This window comes from Trifolium pratense, linkage group LG7 (genome assembly GCF_020283565.1).
Source record: "Trifolium pratense cultivar HEN17-A07 linkage group LG7, ARS_RC_1.1, whole genome shotgun sequence".
In the NCBI taxonomy this organism is placed as follows: Eukaryota; Viridiplantae; Streptophyta; class Magnoliopsida; order Fabales; family Fabaceae; genus Trifolium; species Trifolium pratense.
The window spans coordinates 53,114,093-53,138,740 of NC_060065.1; the positions used below are offsets into that span (position 1 = coordinate 53,114,093).

At 32.4% G+C, this 24,648-nt stretch overlaps 2 protein-coding genes across 4 annotated transcripts; both read left to right on the forward strand.

Annotated features, from left to right (window-relative positions):
- Positions 1-324: 324 nt before the first annotated feature.
- Positions 325-8,900, forward strand: LOC123897190 (DEAD-box ATP-dependent RNA helicase 28-like). The gene is made up of 19 exons (XM_045947724.1): positions 325-935; positions 1,423-1,602; positions 1,824-1,892; positions 2,023-2,129; positions 2,578-2,656; positions 2,883-3,056; positions 3,172-3,320; positions 3,619-3,714; positions 4,084-4,186; positions 4,297-4,359; positions 5,434-5,495; positions 5,730-5,826; positions 6,176-6,294; positions 6,371-6,413; positions 6,558-6,659; positions 7,095-7,193; positions 7,308-7,391; positions 7,499-7,779; positions 8,542-8,900. Exons 1-19 carry the CDS (start codon positions 588-590, stop codon positions 8,555-8,557), a joined length of 2,271 nt encoding a protein of 756 aa, XP_045803680.1. The 5' UTR covers positions 325-587; the 3' UTR covers positions 8,558-8,900.
- Positions 8,901-10,512: 1,612 nt separating this feature from the next.
- Positions 10,513-23,312, forward strand: LOC123898986 (phototropin-1-like). Of its 3 annotated transcripts, XM_045950041.1 has the most exons (24): positions 10,513-12,030; positions 13,025-13,648; positions 13,981-14,163; positions 15,690-15,781; positions 17,968-18,253; positions 18,345-18,564; positions 18,793-18,863; positions 19,030-19,136; positions 19,254-19,303; positions 19,414-19,518; positions 20,024-20,083; positions 20,169-20,258; positions 20,369-20,445; positions 20,570-20,654; positions 20,738-20,818; positions 20,891-20,994; positions 21,181-21,230; positions 21,325-21,431; positions 21,507-21,653; positions 21,852-21,903; positions 22,054-22,166; positions 22,611-22,751; positions 22,865-22,972; positions 23,088-23,312. In XM_045950041.1, exons 2-23 carry the CDS (start codon positions 13,041-13,043, stop codon positions 22,967-22,969), a joined length of 2,934 nt encoding a protein of 977 aa, XP_045805997.1. In that variant the 5' UTR covers positions 10,513-12,030; positions 13,025-13,040; the 3' UTR covers positions 22,970-22,972; positions 23,088-23,312. The 3 variants fall into 3 exon arrangements, with proteins under 3 accessions (XP_045805997.1, XP_045805995.1, XP_045805994.1); XM_045950039.1 differs by lacking the exon at positions 10,513-12,030 and having other exon boundaries at positions 12,522-13,648; XM_045950038.1 differs by lacking the exon at positions 10,513-12,030 and having other exon boundaries at positions 12,826-13,648; positions 21,325-21,653.
- The last annotated feature ends 1,336 nt before the right edge of the window (positions 23,313-24,648 follow it).

Here is a 24,648-nt window from a genome sequence, read left to right on the forward strand (position 1 = left end):
TGAATTCTATGTGCAAATTGTCCAAAATACAATAACATCTCTTGTCCAATCAAACATGTACAATTCAAAATTTTATCCAATACTTTAAAATAAATAACCTGTTACGTAGTATAAAAACAAATAATAAACAAACAACCCTTTATGTATTAAATTTATGAAGATGGATGTGTTTCTTAAAAACCGTACAAATCTTCAGCGGAATAATGTTCGATAATCTAAATTTCGACTACGAAATAAGTAAAATCCGACCAAAAATTATTTTAATCAGAAATTGAACTCCTTAGGATCTAATTTCTTCTCTCGATTCCTTTTCTCCTCTGTGCCAACTCACGCTGCCGCCACCGGCAGCAAAAGTTGTGCCGTCTCCACCACCACGTCACCAATTATTATCATCCTTTTGTGGGCTTAAACTCCTTATTGGGCCCAGAAGTAGAATTTTAAGCTGCCCCGCTCCGAACCGGCCCAAAAAAAGATCCGACTTGAACCGGTTTACCCATAACCATAAAACGAATACAACATAGAACAAAGAAACCCTTACTCTTCTAAAACCCTTTCTTCTTCAACCACTTTTCTTCATTCTCTCAACAATGTCACCAAGTTTCATCTTCGATCCTCCCAGTGACGAAGAAATCGAAGAATTATCCGAACACGAATCAGACGAAGAAGAATCAGAACAAGAATCACAATCAGAATCAGAAGGACGAGAATCAGAATCAGAAGATGAACGCATAGAGGAATCGCGAGTTTCCAAGAAGAATACAGTGTCTCCATGGGACTTCACAAAATACTCTGAATCAGTTGTTGAAGAACACGCTCGCAGAAGTACAACTTCAGTAGACGATAAAATCTATGCCGTCAGAAAACGTTCAGCGCCGGTTGTTCCTTTGCCTGACTCCGACGATGATAGTGGCTCTGACGCCGAAGCCGATAAACATGTAATCATAGGTTTTTTGTTTTTGTTATTCATAATGGTTAAAGTGTTCATTGCTTCAATTTGGTCATGCTTGAATTAACTTATAGCACTAGCGAAAATGTTTGGGAGAGCTTATGATATCAGCTTATGACATATCTATAAGCTCCCTATGATAGGTTATGAAATTAGCTTATAGGGTATGAAATTAGCTTATAGCTTATCAGCTTATGATAGGTTATGAAATTAGCTTATAGCTTATCAGCTTATAACACTTAATTTAGCTGTTATCCAAATAGGGCCATATTGTTTACATGTTTCGGAAGTTGCTTTTTGAATCATGGTAGAAGTTAAAAAAATAATATATTGGGTTTGGTTAGGATGATTATAGAAGAAGTGCACATTTTATCTTATTTTTAGAAGTTGTTTTCCGATTGGTGGTAGAAAGTTGTGCTTATTTGTTTCGAAAATTGATATATATATTTTTTTTTTGTGGGATTGGGTTTGTTTAGGAAGATTATAGATCAGAAGAAGAAGATGAAGACAAGGGTAATGCTGGCGACAAAAAGTCCTTTTTTGCTCCTTCTGATGGAACATCTTTCAGTGCTGATTCGTTCTTGCAACTCAATTTGTCTCGTCCTTTACTCAGGGCTTGTGAGGCCTTGACTTTTACTAAACCAACACCAATTCAGGTTTTTTCTTTGCTTTGTTTTTTTATTTTTATTTTGATTAGATTTGATTCTTACCATTATTGGTTATGTAATTCCATACACGAGCCTTTGTCTTGAAAAATTTACTTTGCTTCGCCTTTTGAATCTTAGCATTGTTGGAATTGGTTACACAGTTTCATGCTCTGTAGAACAGTTCAGATTGAAAAATTACTTGTTTTTTGTATTTTGAATCTTGATTTTAGGCGGCTTGCATACCATTAGCATTGACTGGTCGTGATATATGTGGAAGTGCCATTACTGGATCGGGAAAGGTAGTCTTTCTGTTACATTTATTTTAGTGATGTATAAATTTGTGATACCATGCTTCTGTGTTTTGGTGCCTGATCTTTATACAAAAATGTTTCTTTTAACGCCCTTTGTTCGTATCCTGCTATCATGCAGACTGCTGCATTTGCACTACCTACTTTAGAGAGGTTGCTGTACCGTCCCAAACGCATGAATGCAATAAGGGTCCTTATTCTTACTCCAACCAGAGAGTTGGCAGCCCAGTAAGTATCCATATAATTGTTTATTATCATTTTTGGATCACATTTATCGTATAATAAAGGCATTCCAGATATTAAGGTGTGCCAGGAGGGTTAGTGGCATATAGATATTGAAATATAATGTGAATTTTCTTTCCTTTTACTTTGCTATGTATATGGATGAACATGTAGAACGGATTTCTATGGCTTTGCATTCATGTTTTTCAGTGCTACACTCTCAAAAGCCTGAGCTTCAATGAATATACATAGCTCAGGTCATGGCTATGCAATGAATGTAGATAGTTTTTGTTTTTGGGTTTTAGCATGGTGCTTTTTTTCTTTACTCTGTTCTGTTTTTAAATTAATGAATAACGTTTTTTTTAATTGGCGTAGATTTTTGAAGTACTTCTTTTGTGGTGATTCATGCAAACAATTTTCTAATTATATGTTTATTCCTAATTATTTTTGGCAGAGTTCTCAGTATGATTGAGCAGCTTGCTCGTTTTACTGATATAAGGGGGTGCCTGGCTGTTGGTGGTATGCCAATAAAGGTTAGGTTACTGTTTCAATTTCATGATGCCTTATTTAAGATATTTTTATGAGCCAGAATAGAGATATGTGCTTCTTGTGATTCTTTCAGTATAGTGTTTGAGTTCCAAGGATCCTCTGCTGCCTTCTATCTTTTATGCAGTTCCATCTATATATTTCCAGCCTATTTGCCATGCAATAATCCTTTCTATTTATTTGTGCTTTAAAAGTGGCTATTTCTCATCCTAGGAGCAAGAGGCTGCCTTGAGAACAATGCCAGACATTGTTGTGGCTACTCCAGGGCGCATGATAGATCATTTACGCAATTCTATGTCAGTGGATTTGGATGATCTTTCTGTTTTGATCCTTGATGAAGCAGATCGTCTTTTGGAGCTGGGGTTTAGTGCTGAAATTCAGGAAATTGTGAGTGTTTGTAACCCTATAATGAAAAAATCATTGTCGTTACATATGCTATTTCACAATTTATCTTTGACATTTTTTTGGAATAAAATGTGAAACACATTTGATTGTTTAACAGGTTCGATTGTGTCCCAAAAAAAGGCAGACCATGCTTTTTTCAGCAACCATGACTGAGGAGGTTAATGATCTTATTAAACTTTCCCTATCAAAACCCCTACGTCTTTCTGCTGATCCATCTGCAAAACGGCCAACATCCTTGACTGAGGAGTAATTTCTTCACTTTTCCTCTGTATTTTCTGATTTAATCATTCATCTCATGTTATGATATTAAGATATATGTTGTATCATAAATGACAAAATCACAAATTATGGTGGTACGAACATGAAGGCTTTTTGAGCTTGAAAAATAGAAGAGTGTTCTGAATCATGATGCATGTGCAGAGCTTTTTTTTTTCTTCCAAAAACCATAGCTCTGCAAAACTATTAAGTTAAGCTTTTTTGTAGTTTGCATGCTTTAGCATCTAGCAATATCCCTTGAGCCTTGTTATTGCTATTACTTTTTCAGGGTGGTTAGATTAAGAAACATGCGTGAATCGAATCCGGAAGCAGTTCTTCTTGCAATGTGCTCCAAAACTTTCACTTCAAAAGTTATCATTTTCAGGTTTCATTTCATAATTATTTACTATGCTTACATGCACAACTTGTGATAGTTGATTTCTTGTGTTGTTAGTGAAATCTTTTGTATAGCTAGCTATTTGATGAATATGATGGTAGTAGCAGCTATGTGGTTGGTTTTACTATGATCCCCTGTGTTAATGTTCATTATGAATTGGTCATCATATTGATAGTTGTAGATTACTAGTTTGTTATGCGGAACCTTTTCTATAATCTTAATAAACTGAATGTCTTTAGTCTTTATTTGAGATTTTCAATTTACATTTTTATTAGCACTGCTTTTGAATTTTTAAATTCTTTTTCACTGTTCTGCTACCTCTAATTACTTAATATATTTTCTCATCTTGATATGCAGTGGAACCAAGCAAACTGCACATAGGTTGAGGATTATATTTGGATTAGCTGGATTGAAAGTTGCTGAGTTTCATGGAAATCTTACTCAGGCCCAACGTCTTGATGTACGTTGATTGTTTTGATTTGCATGTTTTAACTCTTTGTTCTGCTAAGAGGAATTACAGCATTGAATGCTATTGTGGCAATATTTGCTCACTTCTGGTTATTTGTATAGGCTTTGAACCAATTCAGGATGCAGCAAGTGGATTTTTTGATTGCAACTGATGTGGCTGCTCGTGTAAGAATTTATTCTAGGAGAATTGAAGTTTATTTATTCTTTTATCACTTTGCATATAGTAGTAATATTATTATCTCTTATCATATACTCCCAAATCCCAACACAGGATAATGATAGTGAAACTAGGTTATCGTAAGAGATACATAAATTTATTAAGGACGTGTTTGATTCATACAACTAGAGGCGTTTAAATGAAGAGAGAGGAGAGTAAAGATTGTATTAGATGGTGTTTACGTGAGAGAACAGAGGGATTTTAATTTAATGGAGGTAAATGATAAATTACTTTTTACACCCTTATAATAATATATCATGTGAAATTTAATATAAAGGATATTTTAGTCAATCATCTAAAATCTTTTATCACCACTTCTTCACAAAACACTACCCAAGTTTATGGCTATTAGCATTTTCTTCTGCCATTTTGGATATCTATATATTATATTAGTGTATCATAAATCTTAAATAGTTGTGCGACCACTCATCCTAACCCTAATTGTATTAACCAATCATTGCCTTTAAATCCTTTCCCTAATTCCACCATTTAAAACTAAACAGCTCCCTCTCACGTGAGTTAGATTGTAAGTGGAGTGCTTAAATGCTTAAATTCATAGTGTAAATGCAAGAACCCACTATGATGGAGTATTACAATGCTTTCATATTTCCAAAGCCAATAAAATTGCTCTAAGCGTAATGCCTCTCAATAAATGCTTACGGTTCATCATTCTTCACCTTTAATATTATATGTAGGTTCATCAATCTTTTATATTCTTCCCATTACTTAGGAATGGGTTGAAGATACTGTTAACCGATGATGATGAAGATACAAACGTAACTTTAAATGTGGTGTATATAGAAGTATTTCGAAATGTATAGACATATTCATATCGATCTATGTTGTATTTAGATAAGTTTTATTGTTTATATTATTTTAATAATATCTATTGTTTCAATTATTGATTTACTATTTATACAAATAATATTTTGACGTTACATTATAAAACAGCGCATAAGACCCGTGCGTCGTACGGGTAGGTGTCTAGTATATATTTGACGGTCACTTAATTTTACTTATAGGGGCTTGACATTATTGGTGTTCAAACAGTTATCAATTTTGCATGTCCACGCGATCTCACCAGGTATACTCTATGAACCATATCGGTGATAACTGAAAACTCTGCTCTTGATAACTAATATTTTGACATATTAGCAGTTTTGTACTTTTGTTGCACAGCCTACAGTTTGTCACTTCTCTGAATTGTTAATAGGTCGCAATGTCTTTGTACATGACATGATAGATAACATTATCTCACCTTAAGTATAATCTCATTCTCTCTGGGCTAATGACTTTCATATCTTTATCAATTCTGAAGCTATGTTCATCGAGTGGGTCGTACTGCAAGAGCTGGAAGAGCAGGAGCTGCTATTACATTTGTTACCGAACGTGACCGATCACTTTTGAAAGCTATTGTGAGTACCCTTTAGAAAATTTCTGTCTTTGTTTCCAGCATTCTTTTTACAGTGGCTATGTCTACATATTTTAATTTTTCCTATAGAGAAATAACCATTCATTGTATATCTACTTATTTTAGTTTTCCCATGATCTGGATTATATGGACCTTTAATGTTGACCACTCCATATAATATGCAGGGAAAATCCATTATTTATAGTTCTTTTCATGGATAGTTGCATGTTTATTCTGCTAGCAATTTGGTTTCTCTGTTAAGAGAGATAACATAAAATAAGAAAAAGAACTTTGACGCATTAATCTGGCCACTATATAATCTTTCTTGTGAATATTGATTTTCAATTAATTAGATAAAGAGGGCTGGTTCAAAGCTGAGAAAACGCACTGTTGCTGAGCAATCTATATTAAAATGGTCTAAAACAATTGAGCAAATGGAGGATCAGATTTCTGAAGTACTTGAAGAAGAGAGGTTCTGATTACACTTAATTGTTGAGGTTTCATTGTTGTTTCTTTTTCTTATAAATTTTTACTTTCAATTTCTTCAGGGAAGAAAGGATCCTAAGGAAAGCTGAAATGGAGGCCACAAAGGTATCAGTTACTTCGGCTTTACTCATCTCCGTTTCCAATTACTTAGAATATTGTCTTAACAGTACTCTACCGTATTCTGTAAATTTGATTACTTTCATTTTCTCATCAATAAAATCACACTTTTATATGATATATATATTTTAGGCCGAAAACATGATTAAACATAGGGGAGATATCTACTCCCGCCCGAAAAGAACCTGGTTTGTTACAGAGAAGGAGAAGAAGCTTTCGGCAAAAGCAGCAAAGGTACAAATATTGTTTTATTTTGTTGATACGCCTCTAAATGCAGGCATTGATTCTCCCACTTTACAGTGGATCACTATTGATTTCTAAGAACAATCTGATTAGGGATCAATTGTGTCCATACAGTGACTTAGTCTTTTACACACACACACACACACACAAAGATTAGGGTTAGTGTTAATTAAATTGATTCAATTCTAACCACAGTATGCTATCCTATAATGCATATACATGATATGATACCGTCAATACCTCCTAAGTATTATGCATGTGAAAAAGGCTGGCTATTTCCCTTCTATGTTCTGCAAATCTTCAGCAGTGAAGGTGGCATGCTGCTAGCCGAACTAGTGATTAGCCGACATATTTTTGGATCCAATTCTGCTATTGATTGGTAAAATGCAGCCTGGTGTTGATAAGAAATGAAATGACTGTTAACAGGCATCCTTGGATAAGGAAGACGGTCCTTCTCATAAGGTGGTTAGTGCCCAGCAAGCTGAAGACCTAAAATTGAAGGAAAAGAGGAAGCGGGAACGAGAGGTAAGAAGTGTTTCCCAATCTTGTTGTGCATACAGATCAGTTTTTGTTACATATAAAATGTACATAAAGTTGCATGTACTCTTTGTTTATTTGATGGAAATATCTTTGATGCAGAAAAATATGCCTAGAAAGAAGCGCAGAAAGTTGGAAGCAGCTAGAGAGATGTTGGAGGATGACGAGCAAGATGACAAACCAAGAGTAAGCACTCCTTTTACCTGTTAACTTTCTCTATATGGTTAAGGTTGGGATGTATTTCTTATTCCTCATTTTCTGTTCCACTGAAATTGAAATGCATAAAATTACAGGGTAAGGGGACAGATAATGAAAAGGCTGGATTGACACTTGCTGATCTTGCTTACCGACGTGCAAAAGCAGTAAAGGCCACCAAGAGGGCACTAGACTCTGGCAAGATTGTGAAGAAGCCTCAAAAGAAGTCTAATAAATCTAATCCTTCGCGAAAGCCTTCCTCTTCAAGGACAGAAGACATGCGGGAGCAATTCCAAAATGACATGAAGGATAAAAAGCCAAAACAGAAAGGTTCTGGAATAGGAAAGAAGGCAAAGAAATCATTCAAAAGCAAGTCAAGGTATCGATTAAAAAATCTATCTCATTTTTTAAACTATTATCTGATCTTTTTAGGCATCGATAGAAATATTAATTTCGTTGTTGATCGACTCATGAAAATGTCTTCTGTTTCTGTTCTGTGATTGATCATTGATGTGGAGTTGTGGACTGAGGCTTTTTTGAGGGCAACTTGACAAATAATGATATAATCCTTTTCATTTTCTTGGTGATAAAAAATGTCTATAAATATTTTTACTTGGGATCTTCCTCTAAATAGAAAGTAGAACATATCAGTTAATAAATTTGTGATATTTCATTTTTTTTCTAGTGTAAAAAAATAGTTTATCATTTAATGCACTTCTATAACTCTCCCTGGTATGCATATATGTGCCTATAGTAACTATGATGTTCATAGTTGTAGTTTCCTTTGTTTTGGGTTTTATTTTTGTTCACCATGGAAATATACATTCAACCAAAATAAACAGTTCGATTTTACTTGTTTGTATATACTACCTAGGAGATGCTACTCCGTTTTCCTTTAATCAATATCAATATAAATAAAATATTTTACATTTATTACAAACTCCTTTTCTCAAATGTAATATAGCTCCATTACTAAGATTTTGCATGTATAAAGGCTCAATTATATCACCACTTCACAAAATTTGGCTGTTTATTCTATAATTATACACCTAAAACCTTAGTAATAAAGTTCTACTCACTCCACTTGTTTATGCAATGCTAATTAATTAATTAACAAAATATTATTCAAATCCCCTTTCAGGTACAAGAGGAAGTAGTCTGAGGCTAACAATCCTTGTCATAGATATATGCATGGAAAGTCAGGAAACTTGCAATGGAAAGTCAGGGATCAGATCTTGTCAATTGCTTATGCCAGATCCATTTTGGTCACTTGTATTTGCACCTGATGCCTCCTGTTTAAGATGTGTACTCAATGAAGAGGGTGGTGCACTGCCAATGTTTTTTTTTAATTATTATATTGTATAACCTTAGCTTGATTCTTGTCAGAATTACATTTATAGCAAATCAATTTTGTAATCCTAGTATGTGATTTTGAGTTCCAAATGTTATCAATAGTAGAAAAATATTTATGAAAGAAGCTCATAATTTTGTTGCTGTTGAGTCTGCTGAACATCTTTTAAGACACCCATCTTTATGCAATGATTTGAGCTGCTGTGTTGGCCTGTTATGATATTAAAGTGGCTAATTTGTCAATAAAACTAATAAAATAGCTAATATTTAATTTAGAATGATCACCCTTCTACCAAATACATACAATCAAAAAAATACATACAATCAAACTATCAATGTGGCGCCCACGAAAAAAGGATGTAGATTGCCTGTTGGAGAGCAGGACTACACAGTTTGCTATAGTTTTCAATATCAGTCATTAAATTTAGATCGACAATTTAGATTAAATATACAGTTAAATGATTTTATTCTATGATACAGATTGGATGGCCTACAGTTATAACTGCGTATCAAATCTATTTCCTAAAAATAATAAGGGACTAGATTATAAAATTCATTAAACAAGATCCGTTATAAAATTCAATGTGGCGCCCACAAAAGAATAAGCGTCTAGATTATTTAAAAAGTATCATATCATATTTTTCAATTTTGTGCGAGTGATCAAATTTTATGATCAAAACTCTTTGCGAAAGAAGAGGTGAAAGTGATGTAAGTCAAAGACAAAATAGCTTGAAGATTCAAAGATATATTTTCCATGTCTATCTATGATATGTAGCTACCTATAGTATAGTCATAGTCTAGGCACTACATGGGTTTAACAAATTAATAACTACAAAACAAATAGAGTTAGACTCGCCTGCATAGTTACTGTCAAATAAATGTGACCAACAAGATAAGATGATGACTGTCCAAAAACCATTTCACATGCTTATGGGACCTATAGCTTCCTTCATTAGCTATTTTCTCACAAATTAATTCTATCTGTCATCTCACTATTTCTTTCATATCAGCACCTCTTATGCTCTTCATGTTTACCCCACTTAAATTGTTTGTCTCCATTTTTTTCTTCTCTTCAATAAGCTGTTTTTCTATCCTCAATTTAGATATTTATTGACCAATATTCTACAAACTCCTTCAAGTATTAGCTTCTGCAATTTCACGGTAAAAATATAGGGATCTATGATGCCGTTTCAAAGAGACGGATTTAAGAATAACAGTTTAAGTATATAGTTTCCACGTAATTCAGTTATTGACTTGACTCAACTGACAAACTAATATTATTAATCTAAATATTTTATTCGAATTTAATTTCAAAACCTTAGAATTGTGTATGTGAATTATATGTAATACTTATAATATCTCCGCCATAAAATAGAATACTTAATTAAATGATCTACCGTGAAATTTAAGAACCAAACTTGTGGCCTCTACTGTTCAAATACTAATATAAGAAAGTGACCTCTATATTTTGAATCAAATTAGGTGGTCTCTATTATAAGAACCAAACAATTATATAATTATTTTTTGGATAATTTTATAACTTTGGTCTCCATAATATCACTAAAACCAAAAAATGACCATGTTACATGTAATGAAAGCATAAATTATCTTTACCTTATTTCAGACAAAATCATTATACTTTTGACTCAACAAATTTATAATTTCTTTGTTTTTGTTTCTGCTATTCTGTACTATAGTTAACATATTATGAGTGATTTGTGAACGGTTGATATTTGAGAAGCAAAGAACCACTCCTTTTAGCACTTGCTGCCACATTAACATTAAATCATTAATATTACAATTTTAATTAGGAAAACGTCAAATCTCCATTTTCAAACTTTCTTATAGAAAAATTATACACACATCACACATGTATACATAATTAAAATTGATGATAATTTGTGGTCATCATGTATTAGTAGTATTAAGTAGGCCAACACAATTTTTTCCATTTTGTTGGTGTTCTTGCTTTCCAACTCACATCCATATTTTCTCCCTTACACAACAAATCATCATCGAAGTTTGGAGCGCAACCGGAAAGTCACTCATTTTAGCACTGCTCTCAGCCAAACACGTTTAACTGCGAAGTTTGAACTTAAGGGTTAGGAAGCATATTATAGCAACATGCAAGACCTTCACATGTCTTGCATGGTGAAACACTTATTTTAAATGTTAGATCAAGTTATCCCACAAGATCTTATCATGGACCCTCAACACTATATCAACTCTCCTTTTTTCTTTTCTTTTGTGAAAAAACATTTTTTTTTCTTCTTCTTCAATTACAATTGTATGGTGAAAGAAAAATAACATCAGTAATCAGTAATCATTGTAAATTTTAAAATTTAAATTATCAAGATCTGAATTTTTTTCTTCAATGGTAGGGTTCAAGATTAAAAATTTCTTGAACCCCATTTTACTACCGATTATTTATTCACGGGTTCAATGTAAAAGCTTCAGAATCAATAGAAATCTCCAAATCTCCATTGGCGTGCTCAGTCACCTCCTCTTCTCGCCAATCAACAAATCGCCGGCTTCGAATTCTTTGATAAACATAGAAATTTGGGGATTTAGGTTTTTAATTTGAACTCAAACTAGTAGAATAAGCCAAATCAAAAGTTTTCTCAATAAGATCCCTAAAGATTTGAAACAAAAGCTTTCTTGAGTTATTGAAGAAGAGAAAAATTATCCTCAGATCCAGTGACACAGTCACCGGAAGAGATTAAAGGAATTTTTTTTTTTACATACACATGTTCTTGCTCTGTTCGATTTAAATATGTTAGATTGCAAAAAGAATAAAATTAAATTATTCAATGGGTAGCAAAATTGAAAAAAGCACTTTCCAGGTGAGAAGCTTTTTGGTCTGGCGAAAGAGAAGAGAGAGCAAGAGGGAGCATAAAGTGTGGGCAGACCATTATATTATCCTAGGGACAATTTAATCCATCCACAGAAACTAGTCTTGCACGGTGCAAGACATATGAGACTCTTTCATGTTAGAATTCGCCTATATTTTGAATCTATAATACTGAATTTTATAGATTCAGAACCTTGGAAAATGATGAGGGAATAAGTTCAGAAGCCATGTGAACAACAGCACACATGGGAACCAAAAACTTTTTTTTACAATGATTTAGATTCTCACCACTTTTTCTCTTGCCATTTCTAGAAAAAAAAGATAAACTTTTTAATCATTTTATTATAAAGTTTGTTGTTTCAGAAACCATAACTACAAGCAGAATATACATCACAAAGTTCCACAGCAGAGAGTACTCATCAGCTTGAGGTATTTTAATTTCTAGCATAATACTCTTCCATTTTTAAAATTATATATCAATTAGATTCTTTATAAAATAGAATTTATAATCACCTAGCTGAATAGTAAATATATATAAGTTTTGTATGAATTCCATTCTATGATTTCTTTGTGTCAATCATCTTCACTTTCACTTTCCTACAGTAAGAAACATTCTTAATTCTAATTCTAATTATTACAGAATTTTTTTTTCCAATTATTATAATTATCACAGAAAATTTTCTTCTTACATGTTCTATTGGGAGTAATTAATTTGCATGGGCCTGAAATAGCCTTCACATAACTGGAATTTTTTGCATTAATTGAAAATGTTAAATTGATGTCTACACAAGGTCCCAACTCTCAGAAATAATAATAATAATAAAAAAAAATTGAAGATCCCCATTTCAATTATTTTATCAAACATCATTATCATTTGACAAATCACTTAAAAATGTGAGGCCCTGAATATGTTGCACTAACCCAATTGATAAATAAGGAACATAAATTAGCCAAAATAGCATATTTGAAATTAATGACACAATAAACCACACACAGCTCCATATATCACTTTTTGCGGAAATATTTTACAATATACCAATATCAAATTTATTCTGATTTGATGTAACAAGTATAATAATTTCAGAATTTGGTCCAATTGGTCCAATGTATTTAAAAAGCTGTTTAATTTTCACTTTTTACACCATTGTAAAACAAAAAATTTACATATCTTCTACTGAGAAACATTATATTATAGATGTAGAGCCAAAGTCTGAACCTCGGATACCTTACGATTAATTTACAACACATTTTTTTAACATATTATATATGTGTGTGATTTGAAAAATATTACAAAATCCTCGATTGCGACCTTAACCGCAACCACTATTTAAATGCTGCATTTTATTGACAACGGAGAATCTAATTCCAACAAATTTGTAACAACATTAACTAACTAACTCTCATGTATTTCATTGTGTTGTAGCAACAACTATTTAGTTATGAATCTTCTCAAGAAATCTCCATCATCATCTTCATCAACATCATCATCAACAACAACAACAACTAGACCATCCTTTCCGAGGGATCCTCGCGGATCCCTCGAAGTATTCAATCCAACAAGCAACTCAAACTCACCAGTACGTTCTCCGTCCAACCTCAAAACTTGGACAGAAACCGAAGAACCACCAATAAGCGAATTCTCCGATGAAGTCACCATCACCAATACTTCATGGATGGCAATCAAGGAAGAAGAAAGTACCGGCAACGCCGCGCAGAGAGCAGCAGAGTGGGGGTTGGTACTAACAACAGATGCTGAGACTGGGAAACCACAAGGAGTGGCAGTTCGAAACTCCGGCGATGATGAACCTGGTGGAAAATTTGCTTCTAAAAGAAACTCCGGTAGAGCTTCCGGTGACTCTTCCGACGGTGGTGATGCACGTGGAGGGATACCGAGAGTTTCGGAGGATTTGAAAGATGCTTTATCGGCTTTTCAACAAACTTTTGTGGTTTCGGATGCTACCAAACCCGATTACCCGATTATGTATGCAAGTGCGGGTTTTTTCAAAATGACGGGTTATACTTCAAAAGAAGTCATAGGAAGAAACTGGTATGCATCTTAATTATAATTAGTATTTTACTATTTATATGTTAATCAAATGTTGTAAAATGCTTTATGATAAATATAAACACATTATTCAATATTTGATTTAATTAACCACTTCCATATACAAAATGAGCAATTAACTATCATAAAATTATGGTTAATTAGTTTAATCGCACTACAATTTAGTCATAGTTCAACTGATAATGTTGATATTGTTAAATTGGATATCTTTACAATTGAATATCGTTACTCTAATCTATTGCAACTATAATTTATGGAATGATCGTTTTTATCTGTAACATCAATTTTTTTTACTGTGAATTGGGTGGGTCCAGTCGGTTTTTACAGGGTGCAGATACAGATCCGAATGACGTGGCAAAAATAAGGGAAGCATTGGAAACTGGGAAAAGCTATTGTGGAAGGTTACTAAATTACAAGAAGGATGGAACTGCCTTTTGGAACCTTCTTACTATTTCACCCATCAAGGACAATGATGGCAATGTGCTCAAGTTAATTGGGTAAATTAGTAACTAATTTTTATTCTTATATATAAATATTTGATTTAAATATAGTCTATGTTTTTTTTAAACCGTCAAAATAATTAGTTGTTAATATTGGTATTCTTTTTCACTGAAACTTGAACTAGAACATTTTTACACCTTTAACTTATTTTATTTACTTAATGGAAATGGTTGGGGGACAAATTTAGATTATGTGCAGTTGACTGCATGTAGTCAATAAATTTGAATCGTTTGATCAAGATCAAACAATTTAGATTTTAAGATCATATTTTAATTATAAAATTTGGACTGTCTGATCTTGATCAAACCATTTACATGTGACCGACTGCACTGCTGTCGGCATATTTTTGACAGCACTTAACCCCTATCCGTTGGGGGACCAAAATGGACCATGTAGTATATATTAGCATAATGTCACACGAGGTGTGTGTTTGTCTGTTGCAAAATTAAGATAGAAAGTGTGGGGGCATATGGCAAGAAGAGAGATAGATATGCATGCATTTCACTATGATAAGGACCACACTCTATGTATCATTTTCTTTAAATTTAGAAAGTGCCAAAGACGGCTATGTTTAACTGTTTATGTCTATTCTAATTTTGTTTTCACACTTGTGATTCTTGCTTTTGGTTGGTGAATTAAGGTGCTTCTTTCTTACCATTGCCAAGTGTGCATAATTTTTCAACTAAAAGTCATTAAATGTTTGAGATTACGTGTTTAATATCATAGTAAATTTGTTAGAATATGATGATTCATTGTGATTTTGTAAATTCACTATGATACTAAACATGTGTGTAATTCAAAATATTTGACTCAATTGGTTAATGAACTTTTTCTAGAACGAATTGTTTAGAAGAACTTGAATTCTATTTTTGGTAAGAATTTTTTCTTAACAAATTTTAGTTACCGGACGGCCGAACACTAAATTAACGGACCTCTTCTTTAAATATCGGAGGGTTAATACAAAAATAAAAACAAAATAAAACATGTGTGTAATGCCAAACAATCATGTGAAAGTAGAAAAGATATTTTGAGTAGTGGTGAATATGAGATCTTTTGATATTTTGGAACAAATGGACCTCCTTTTCTTTTGTAAGTGTATTTGTATGATGTTTTCTCTTCCCACCTTTCGTGAATTTTTTATCCTCTTTAAATTTCCAATTTTGTCCTTGAAAAAACTTCGGTTCGTAGAAATCGACGTTTTTTTTTGCCTTGAAAACAAATTTCGGTTTCTAAAAACCGAAATTTACTCTGAATTTACACTAGTAAAAATTGAATTTCTGCGAACCGAATTTTTTTACAAGGGCAAAATTGTAATATTGAGGGTATAAAAGATTAACGGGAGGTGAGAAGAGAAAACATCTATTTGTATAGTGTATACTTTTGGGTTTGGAGTATGGATAAAGATTCGAGCATTTGAATTGATTGAATGTATGTGGACCTAATTGATGTGTAATGAAAAGAAAGAAAATTAATAAAGTGGGATGCTTTTGATATCCAATGTGTTTTGTTTGTGTTGTGACAGAATGTTGGTGGAGGTAAACAAACATACAGAGGGGTCCAAAGAGAAGAAGCTACGTCCAAATGGGTTGCCTGAATCCTTGATTCGATATGATGGTATGGTATTATAAAAAAAAAAAAGAAAAGCTACTTATAGTTTTATGAGAGCTTTCATAAACAATGGCCAAATTTATTTTTCAAGGAGAAGATAAGTTATAAAAACCTAGACCAAGCATAATTTTTTTATGCACTGTTTAAATATTAAAAATGAACCTTTAATAGCATTCAAAAAAAAATGAACCTTTAATAAAAAAAATACAAATGTTTTAAAAAAATTATCCTCTATTTAAATTAACATAAAAAATTTGATATCTTAACATAAAAAATAATTATCAGTATATAACATTAAAAATAATTATCATTGTATATAACATTAAAATTAGATATTTTAATCAAAGATTAAATTTGATGCAAAGATTGAAATGATTTAGTGATTGAGTTTTATATGTAATAGTTTCAATTCTAATTTTTTCAAAAAATTTATCGGTTTTAATTTAATTTAAAATGACTAGAACTAAAATTATGCAGAAAAAAAAAAATGGCATTGTAATTAAGGATTTGAACCATGGACTTTGCATACAAAAAAAAATCATAGTGTACAACTAATCATGCACATTTGATATTCTACGAATATTAAAAATATATAACCATTATTATAGGGCTCAAAATTTTAATATCCGATATCATTGCACAACCAGCACATGGGTGTGGGCCGGACCTAATTAGAAACCAACTTTGCAACAATTACACTTACCGTGAATATGACATATCCAACATATTTGTAGGTCTACAACTAGGTTTTAAATGAGGCTCTTTATGTGTGTTAGAGAGAGATTAATTTATTTATTTTTTTATAATAGATTGATTTAAAATTTTGAACGTTAGAAAAAAATAGTAATGTATCATTTTAATTATTAATTATTACTAACAGTATGGTGATAAATTCAATTAATAACCTAAAACCATCCCCTCTCCGATGAACGATGGAGAAAGAACTTACAAAGAAGAGAGAATTTTTCCCTTGATGAATAACATATTTGAGATTGTAAATATTTTTTTGAGATCTAGAAAAGTACCGCATTAGTAATTACTTTTGTTTTAGTCGAGTCAAGTGATAAACAAGGGAGGTGAGGTGATACATTTGCTTGGCCACAAGCATTTATGCACAAGATTTAGTGGCATATACACAACACAAGGGAGAGCATCAAAGACCTTTTAAAAAGTGTCGACCTTTGTATATTATACTAAGAATTATTCTTAAATGGTCACTTCATCAAATATAATTCTTTTAGTTACACTCATAAAATTTGAATTTTTCATGTTATTCTTTTAATTATTTTATAAATAGTAAAAAATTGTGTGAGTGTGACTATATGGTCACGTGGCTATAAAAGTCTTGCTCACATTATAGAGTGTCGTTAAATATTCATGAACTAATTATTTGAAGTTACGTCACTTTTTTCATATCTAATTATTTTTAAAATAATTTAAAATTTAAGAATAATATTTTTTTTTTGTACAAAGAATAATATTGTTTTATATCATAGATATATAAGAATTCTCCCCGAGTATCAATTCAATAACATAAACACGCAAAAAAAAAGTATTTGGGTTATCCCAATGATATAAGACTAGTTATTGTTCCAAAGGACCAAAAATATAGAAGTTGTCACCTTCTAATTGTTGGTATACTTATAAATTTTCTAATTGACAAGTTTGGTATACTTCGATTTTTAGTGGTAAAATAATTTAGATCTCTTACATAAGTAGTATGCTCTTACGTGGAGAAAATTTAGTCGTGTTGGAACAACTAGTAACAAAAGAGTAATAACGAATAAACGCAAAGAATAATGAACACAAGAAGTTTGATAACAAAATTCTCCAAGTGGTAAATACGTCTTCAACTGTAGAATTCGTTTCGCTCCGCTAGCTCAGCTCCTGGGCCGCCCCCAGCCTCTTCCTGATGCATATGAACCATTCTCAACAAGTCGAGAGGGGATAAGTAACTTTATATTCTTAATAGATTTTCAATGGAGATTAATCACTGCTATTGCTAAATGCGGTAGCGGTGGAAAAACCTTAACATGATAGCAAGAAAAAGAAGTATAATTAACAAGGCAACGGATAACTATTGAACATTGCTTCACATACAAGTTTCAAACTAATTTTGCAACCTTACCATACAATAATAAAATGTTATAATAGTTTTGTTCAACAACACTAACATATCTTGTGTATTGCAGCTCGCCAGAAAGAGAAAGCTACATCTTCTGTATCTGAGTTACTACAGGCCATGAAACGTCCTCGTGCATTAAGTGAATCCGGACACCGTCCTTTTATCAGAAAATCAGGAGGAGGTTCTGAAGAAGACGAAGAAGTAGATAAAGCAGAACACAAATCAAGGAGAAATTCTGATAGTGTAGCTTCTTTTAGACTAAAATCACAAAGAAAAAGTAGAAGTTCAATGGAACGAATCAGTGAGCTACCTGAAAATCAACACAAAAACTCTCATCACCGTTCTTTCATGGGGTAATTGATATATATATATATATAGTTGTGGTAGAGCCATACAAACAATAAATTTTCAATTTATATGTGATATTATCTTTCTATGGTTCAGGTTCACGAGGAAAAGTCAGTCTATCGATGAAAACATCGATAGTAAAGAAATTGTATATGAAAGCTCTGAGAGTGATGATGATGAGAGGTCTGATAGTTTTGAATTTGATGACAAAGAAAAGCTGAGGGAAAAGCGAAAAGGTCTTGATCTTGCTACTACACTTGAGCGTATTGAGAAAAACTTTGTCATTACCGATCCAAGGCTTCCCGACAATCCCATAGTAAGATCTTTTGAATAGTTTGTATTGTAACTTAACTCTTTTAAAGTGAGCAATTCACGTTATAGAGTAATTTTGTATGCATGCAACATTACCGATCGATTTTATCATTACATATTTACATTACTTACTTTATCTTACATACTTTAGCAGGTCAATTTTGGTTTCTTGTGCAGGAAGTAAATATTTAACTAGGAAATTAATGTTTGTATTTGGTTTTACTTTTGTTAGATCTTTGCATCTGATAGCTTCTTAGAACTTACGGAATATAGTCGTGAAGAAATCTTGGGAAGAAATTGCAGGTATATTTTAAGTCGAATGCCATTTTGATAGGTGCGATTTGCAGTATCAAAAAATAAGTATTTCGAGTATCTACCTACAGGGACTCGGTGCGATATTAAAAATAGTTTTTAATTTTATAATCTTAAAATGTACGGTACTTATTTTACATGCTAATTGGCTAAATAGGTTTCTGCAAGGACCAGAAACTGATCCAGCAACTGTGAGAAAAATTAGAGAAGCAATTGACAACCAAACAGAAGTTACTGTGCAACTGATCAATTACACAAGGACTGGTATAAGCTATTTGATTTTTATAGAAAAAATCACTTTCATAGAATTATATGCAAGTTCTCAAGAAGTTACATTTATTATTTCACTTGTTATTTAAGATATTTAATTCCAATTTTCAGGGAAAAAATTCTGGAACTTGTTTCATTTGCAACCTATGCGTGATCATAAGGTACGACTTATGATAGTCCTCTCAAGATGTTACATCTTTCAATATCTTGCAATACAAGTTTTGTTTTGGATATTACATAAAACTAATTTTTGCTTTGTTTGGTTAAATAGGGAGAAGTGCAATATTTTATTGGTGTTCAACTTGATGGTAGTCAACATGTAGAGCCTCTTCATAACTGCATTAAAGAAGATACTGCAAAGGAGGGAGAAGAATTGGTTTGTTTTCTATTAAAGTGCTTCCTTAGTTTAACATACATTGAACTCTCAAGTTATTGCTAGTTTGCTACATCATGGGTTAAATAGTGTTTATCCCCCTGTAATGTTAGCGAATTTTGGTTTACTCCCTATAATATATATTTTTTCGATTACCACCCCCGTAATGTCAAGATTATGTCTTTTTAGCTCCTCATTGAATATGTTGGCTTAAGATTCCGTCATTTTGCCCCCTGTAATATTAGCGAATTTTGGTTTACCCCCTCACTAAGCATGCCATGTCATCATTTATGAGGAATCTTAAATGGAAGGGGGGGGGGGTAATTGGAAAAAAATTATTACAGGGCGCTTACCCTTACTTATTTCTATTTTCTAGTTCTTTCTTCTTCTTTTTTTTTTACGTATAATATTTGTTGGCATTGTCTAAGTAGGAAAGTTTGTTCAATTTATTAAGCTCAATTTGTATTTTTCATGTTCTAACAAATTCATATGACATTCACACGCATAGGTAAAAAAAACTGCAGAAAATGTTGGTGAGGCAGTGAGAGAACTTCCAGATGCTAATCAGGTAATAAGGAGTAATGGTTAGTCTTTTGTCTTCTAAAATTCAATTGACTTCTCCATTGTGACATCATTTTTTTTATGATCTTCAGAAACCAGATGATTTATGGATGAATCATTCAAAAGTGGTTCACCCTAAACCTCATAGGAAGGACGATGTTCCTTGGAAAGCAATCCAAAAGGTATTATTTTCGCATCTTAGAATCTGTCATGTTTTTTTTTTTTAATTTCTTGTTATTTATTGCTAACCGAGTAAACATCTAAGAATTTATTTTACATTATGGTTTTGCAGATTACAGAAAGTGGCGAACAGATAAGCCTAAAGCACTTTAGGCCGATTAAACCTTTGGGATCTGGAGACACCGGAAGGTTTTTTTTCTTTGTTTTCCTCTCCCTAGTTCTCATTTCCACTTCAGTTATCATTTATCAACTTCTTGACCGGCAGCATGGGATACTTCTTCGGGGATTGATATTATATGTTATTGTTTTGCAGCGTGCATCTGGTGGAGCTTGAGGGAACTGGTCAGTACTTTGCCATGAAGGCTATGGATAAGGGTGTTATGCTCAATCGCAATAAGGTTCTGAATTTGATAATTTGAAGTTATAGATTCAACCTTTAAATCATATTACATTATGTTGATGATGATGTATATAACCACAGGTGCATAGAGCTTGCACTGAGAGAGAAATTCTTGACATGTTGGACCACCCTTTTCTACCTGCATTATATGCTTCCTTTCAGGTTTGAAACTCAAATATTATTTTTAAATAAGTTGAATTTTTCATATTAATCTAAACTTGAATGATTTTGCAGACGAAAACACATGTTTGTTTGATAACCGATTACTATCCTGGTGGAGAACTATTCCTGCTTCTTGACCAACAACCAACAAAGGTTCTCAAGGAAGATGCTGTCAGGTATATATATTATGCTAATGCACAAAGAATTTATGTATGTATATACATCAAAAGTTAAAAAACATTGGCGCGCATTAAGATTTTCCATAATGCTATTAAAGAAAACGGTCGTTCTTTAACTAATTATTCTATTTCATGTGTTTCTCCACTTTTCTTTAATTGACATTAAGTTCTTGATATTCATAGATTTTATGCTGCTGAGGTACTAATTGCATTGGAGTACCTTCATTGTCAAGGTACACTCTTATTCATAATGACATTATGTTAAAATCAATGTTGTTACCTTCTCTTCTAATTTATGAAATTGACTTATAACTTGGGAATTTGCAGGCATAATTTATCGGGATTTGAAGCCAGAAAACGTGTTGATCCAAAGCAACGGCCATGTGTCTCTAACAGATTTTGATTTGTCATGTTTAACATCTTGCAAGCCACAGGTATCTTGGGCAATAATTTCAAATAATGACATTATGTTAAAATCAATGTTGTCACTGAACAGTTTCACTTTGCAGCTTATTCTTCCAACTACAGAGGAAAAGAAGAAGAGGAAGAAAAAGAAGAAGAATGGACAACAAAAAAGTCCACAGGTTCCTATGTTTATGGCCGAACCAATGAGAGCGTCTAATTCTTTTGTTGGCACGGAAGAGTACATAGCTCCGGTTTGTATTTCTGCATATGCATGATTCAGATACTTATCCTTGGCCGAATTTACCAACTAATATACAAAAAAAATGTTCCAATTTTCAAATATAGATTAAAAATTTGTAAAAATTATCATATTGGTTTATTCAAACTTGTTCGAAAATGTATTCATTTTTTTAGAATTTGCTGTAACTGACAACTCTCAACTTATACAGGAAATTATAACTGGTTCAGGTCATACTAGTGCTGTAGATTGGTGGGCTCTAGGTAACTCTTAATTCTCATCATTAAAAATAGGCCAAATGCATCCACAGATCCTTTAAGTTTCGCGTTTGTAACCTTAAAAATAACATGAATGTTTGAAGCATATTAATTAGTACATCACATTGTTTGACTTCAATTGATGTTCTCTTTTAGGTATTCTTCTATATGAAATGCTTTATGGATATACACCATTTAGAGGAAAGACAAGACAAAAGACATTTGCAAATATTCTTCATAAAGATCTTAAATTTCCCAAAAGCAAACCGGTGAGATTGTTTTTCTAACTATAACTTATCATGCATCTGTTGCCTACAAGTTTCTTTGCAGCTTAATGGTTTTCCATTGTGGTCTTATTTACACACCCTTTGAAAAAAAATTATTCAAACTAACATGATAAGTCCATGCAACTTTATATTAAGAAAAATGCTCAATTTTACGAACAAAACATCGATGCTGACTATCGATGATTTTCAACAATTTTGAAGGGAAAAAATAGCATATCTCAATGTACGATGTTTACGCATAGCTCTACATTCCTATGTCTTGCGTCATAGTTCTATAAGCTATCAGTTATCACTAGTTTTTCAGCTATCAGTTAGCTTTTCAGCTATAAACTAACTTATAGCTTAATTTTATCAAACAGAGCCTTTGCGAACACAAATTAGTGTTATATATAGGATTGTTTTAATATGTAACAAATGTTGATGCAGGTAAGTCCCCAGGCAAGGCAACTAATTTACCAGTTGTTGCATAGAGATCCCAAAAATAGATTGGGTTCACTTGAAGGAGCAAATGAAATTAAGAGTCATCCATTCTTCAAGAATGTCAATTGGGCTCTAATTCGTTGCATGGTAACACAATATTAAATTTTAGTAGAAATATATGGATTCCTTATTGCTACTATAATTTACTCTAATTTTATGGTCAATTCTTTGATTAATGTAATTCATTCTTATCTAAACAGAAACCTCCTGAGCTTGATGCTCCTATCTTACTGGAAAATGATGAAAATAGAGAAGCCAGAAATATTGACCCCGGCCTAGATGATTTACAAAAAAATATTTTCTGAAAGGTCTTTCTTCATCTCTCTATATTTTGTGGTAATAGTAATACTTATATTATTATAGTGACTAATTCTTAATTAATTAATTAATTAATTAATATATGTATTATCTTGTGGAATGTAGGGTTAAAGTATGAAAGAATGGCATTCAAGAAACACATGAAGAGTGTTTGCGATTTTGGAATGTAGGGTATCATTGTGTAAAATTTGATCATGGTCAGTGTAATTTATGAAATGGAGATACAATCTTTTTGTAGTTTATGACCATAGTGCACTTAGTAGTCTAGTGTAGAAGTTTTTGTACATTTTTAGAAATAATATTAAGTCAATTAAAATATGAAAGAATAAACAGCTGTGCTATTTAAAGCGAAAATATTATGCCGAATTTTTCACGAAGGAGTATTGGCCGTGGGATCATGTAACTAAGAGAAACATGGGTGGCTTGAAACTTGGAAGTAGAATAAAGGTATGCTACAGTAACCATGCATGTGCCTATCATGATAAATTCGTAGAATGCTTTTTCGCTTGAAGTAGCATTTTCCAAGAATAAATATGCATTGTTGCATTCTTTTTTACATAACAAAAATGCTTGCAATGTGATATGTTAATTAATGTGAGTTTAAGTACTTCATTTATTTTTAAGAAGTTGGTTTTTATAAGCTCATTTGACAACTATACTTATCTGTTGCCCCATTTACATTCATGGAGAAGACAAATGATTCATAATGGCCCATTCTTGAAAATTGATATGGACCAAATTGCAAACTTTGAAAATATAAGGATCAATTTGTAAAATAAAAAAATAAATAGGATTAATGTGTAAATTTTTTAAATATATAAGGATCAATATGAGATTCACATTGATAAAGTAAAAAAGAAATTTATATTCTTACCTTTTAAGTGGTATTTAAAATTTTCTAAATTTAGTTTTGGTAAAATATTTCATAATATCCCTTTAATTTTATTATCCAAATTCCAAACAATAGAATTTTCACAAAAAGATTTAAAATACCCTAACATATTCCTTCATACAACCACACTATTAGTTCTAGGTTTTATGAGATGTGCTACCAACCGAATAAAAAATAGAATGTGGTTGTCAAAATGTGTGTTCATATAATTTTTCTCTATATATAGAGTGGGACTGATGAGGACACATGAAGCATAACAATAAAAGGCAAGGAAACATAAAGGATACTCAAGGTCCTAGAACTCCAATGACAAGAGCAAGGTATAAGAAGACAAAATAGGTTCTAAATTATTTGATAGGCACTTTATTTGAAGTAGATACAAGTCTCTAAGAATGGAAGTCAAAAATGCTAATTGTTTAATCCAAATAGAAGGAATAAAGAAATGAAGATCGCATAGTTTTAAGATGGTTTCTCTTTCTCCGCCCCCAATCGGTTAATTTAAATAGAAGGAATTAAAGAATGAAAATTGCATAGTTTTAAGATGGTTTCTCTTCTCCCCGGAAGTAAAGTAAAATAAATCCGGAAAATGCAACCCGGAGTTTTTCTCGAGTGTAGAAAATGGAATTTTCTAAGTGAGAAGAGAAACGTGGGAGTGTGGGGAGGGGGGGGGGGGGGGGGGGTGGTGGTGGGGTGGGGACCATTTAGTTTTAATTATAGTAATGGGCTGAGCCAGTAATTTTATTTGGACTTAATTATAAGGCACTTGAGTTGGGC

Excerpts from the sequence above, each read along its gene's own strand:
- LOC123897190 (XM_045947724.1), top strand. The coding sequence starts at position 588 with ATGTCACCAAGTTTCATCTTCGATCCTCCCAGTGACGAAGAAATCGAA. Across the intron at positions 1,893-2,022 it reads CCATTACTGGATCGGGAAAG|ACTGCTGCATTTGCACTACC; the intron begins GTAGTCTTTCTG and ends GCTATCATGCAG. Across the intron at positions 3,057-3,171 it reads GTGCTGAAATTCAGGAAATT|GTTCGATTGTGTCCCAAAAA; the intron begins GTGAGTGTTTGT and ends ATTGTTTAACAG.
- LOC123898986 (XM_045950038.1), top strand. The coding sequence starts at position 13,041 with ATGAATCTTCTCAAGAAATCTCCATCATCATCTTCATCAACATCATCA. Across the intron at positions 20,259-20,368 it reads CTTGGAAAGCAATCCAAAAG|ATTACAGAAAGTGGCGAACA; the intron begins GTATTATTTTCG and ends ATGGTTTTGCAG. Across the intron at positions 20,446-20,569 it reads GGATCTGGAGACACCGGAAG|CGTGCATCTGGTGGAGCTTG; the intron begins GTTTTTTTTCTT and ends ATTGTTTTGCAG.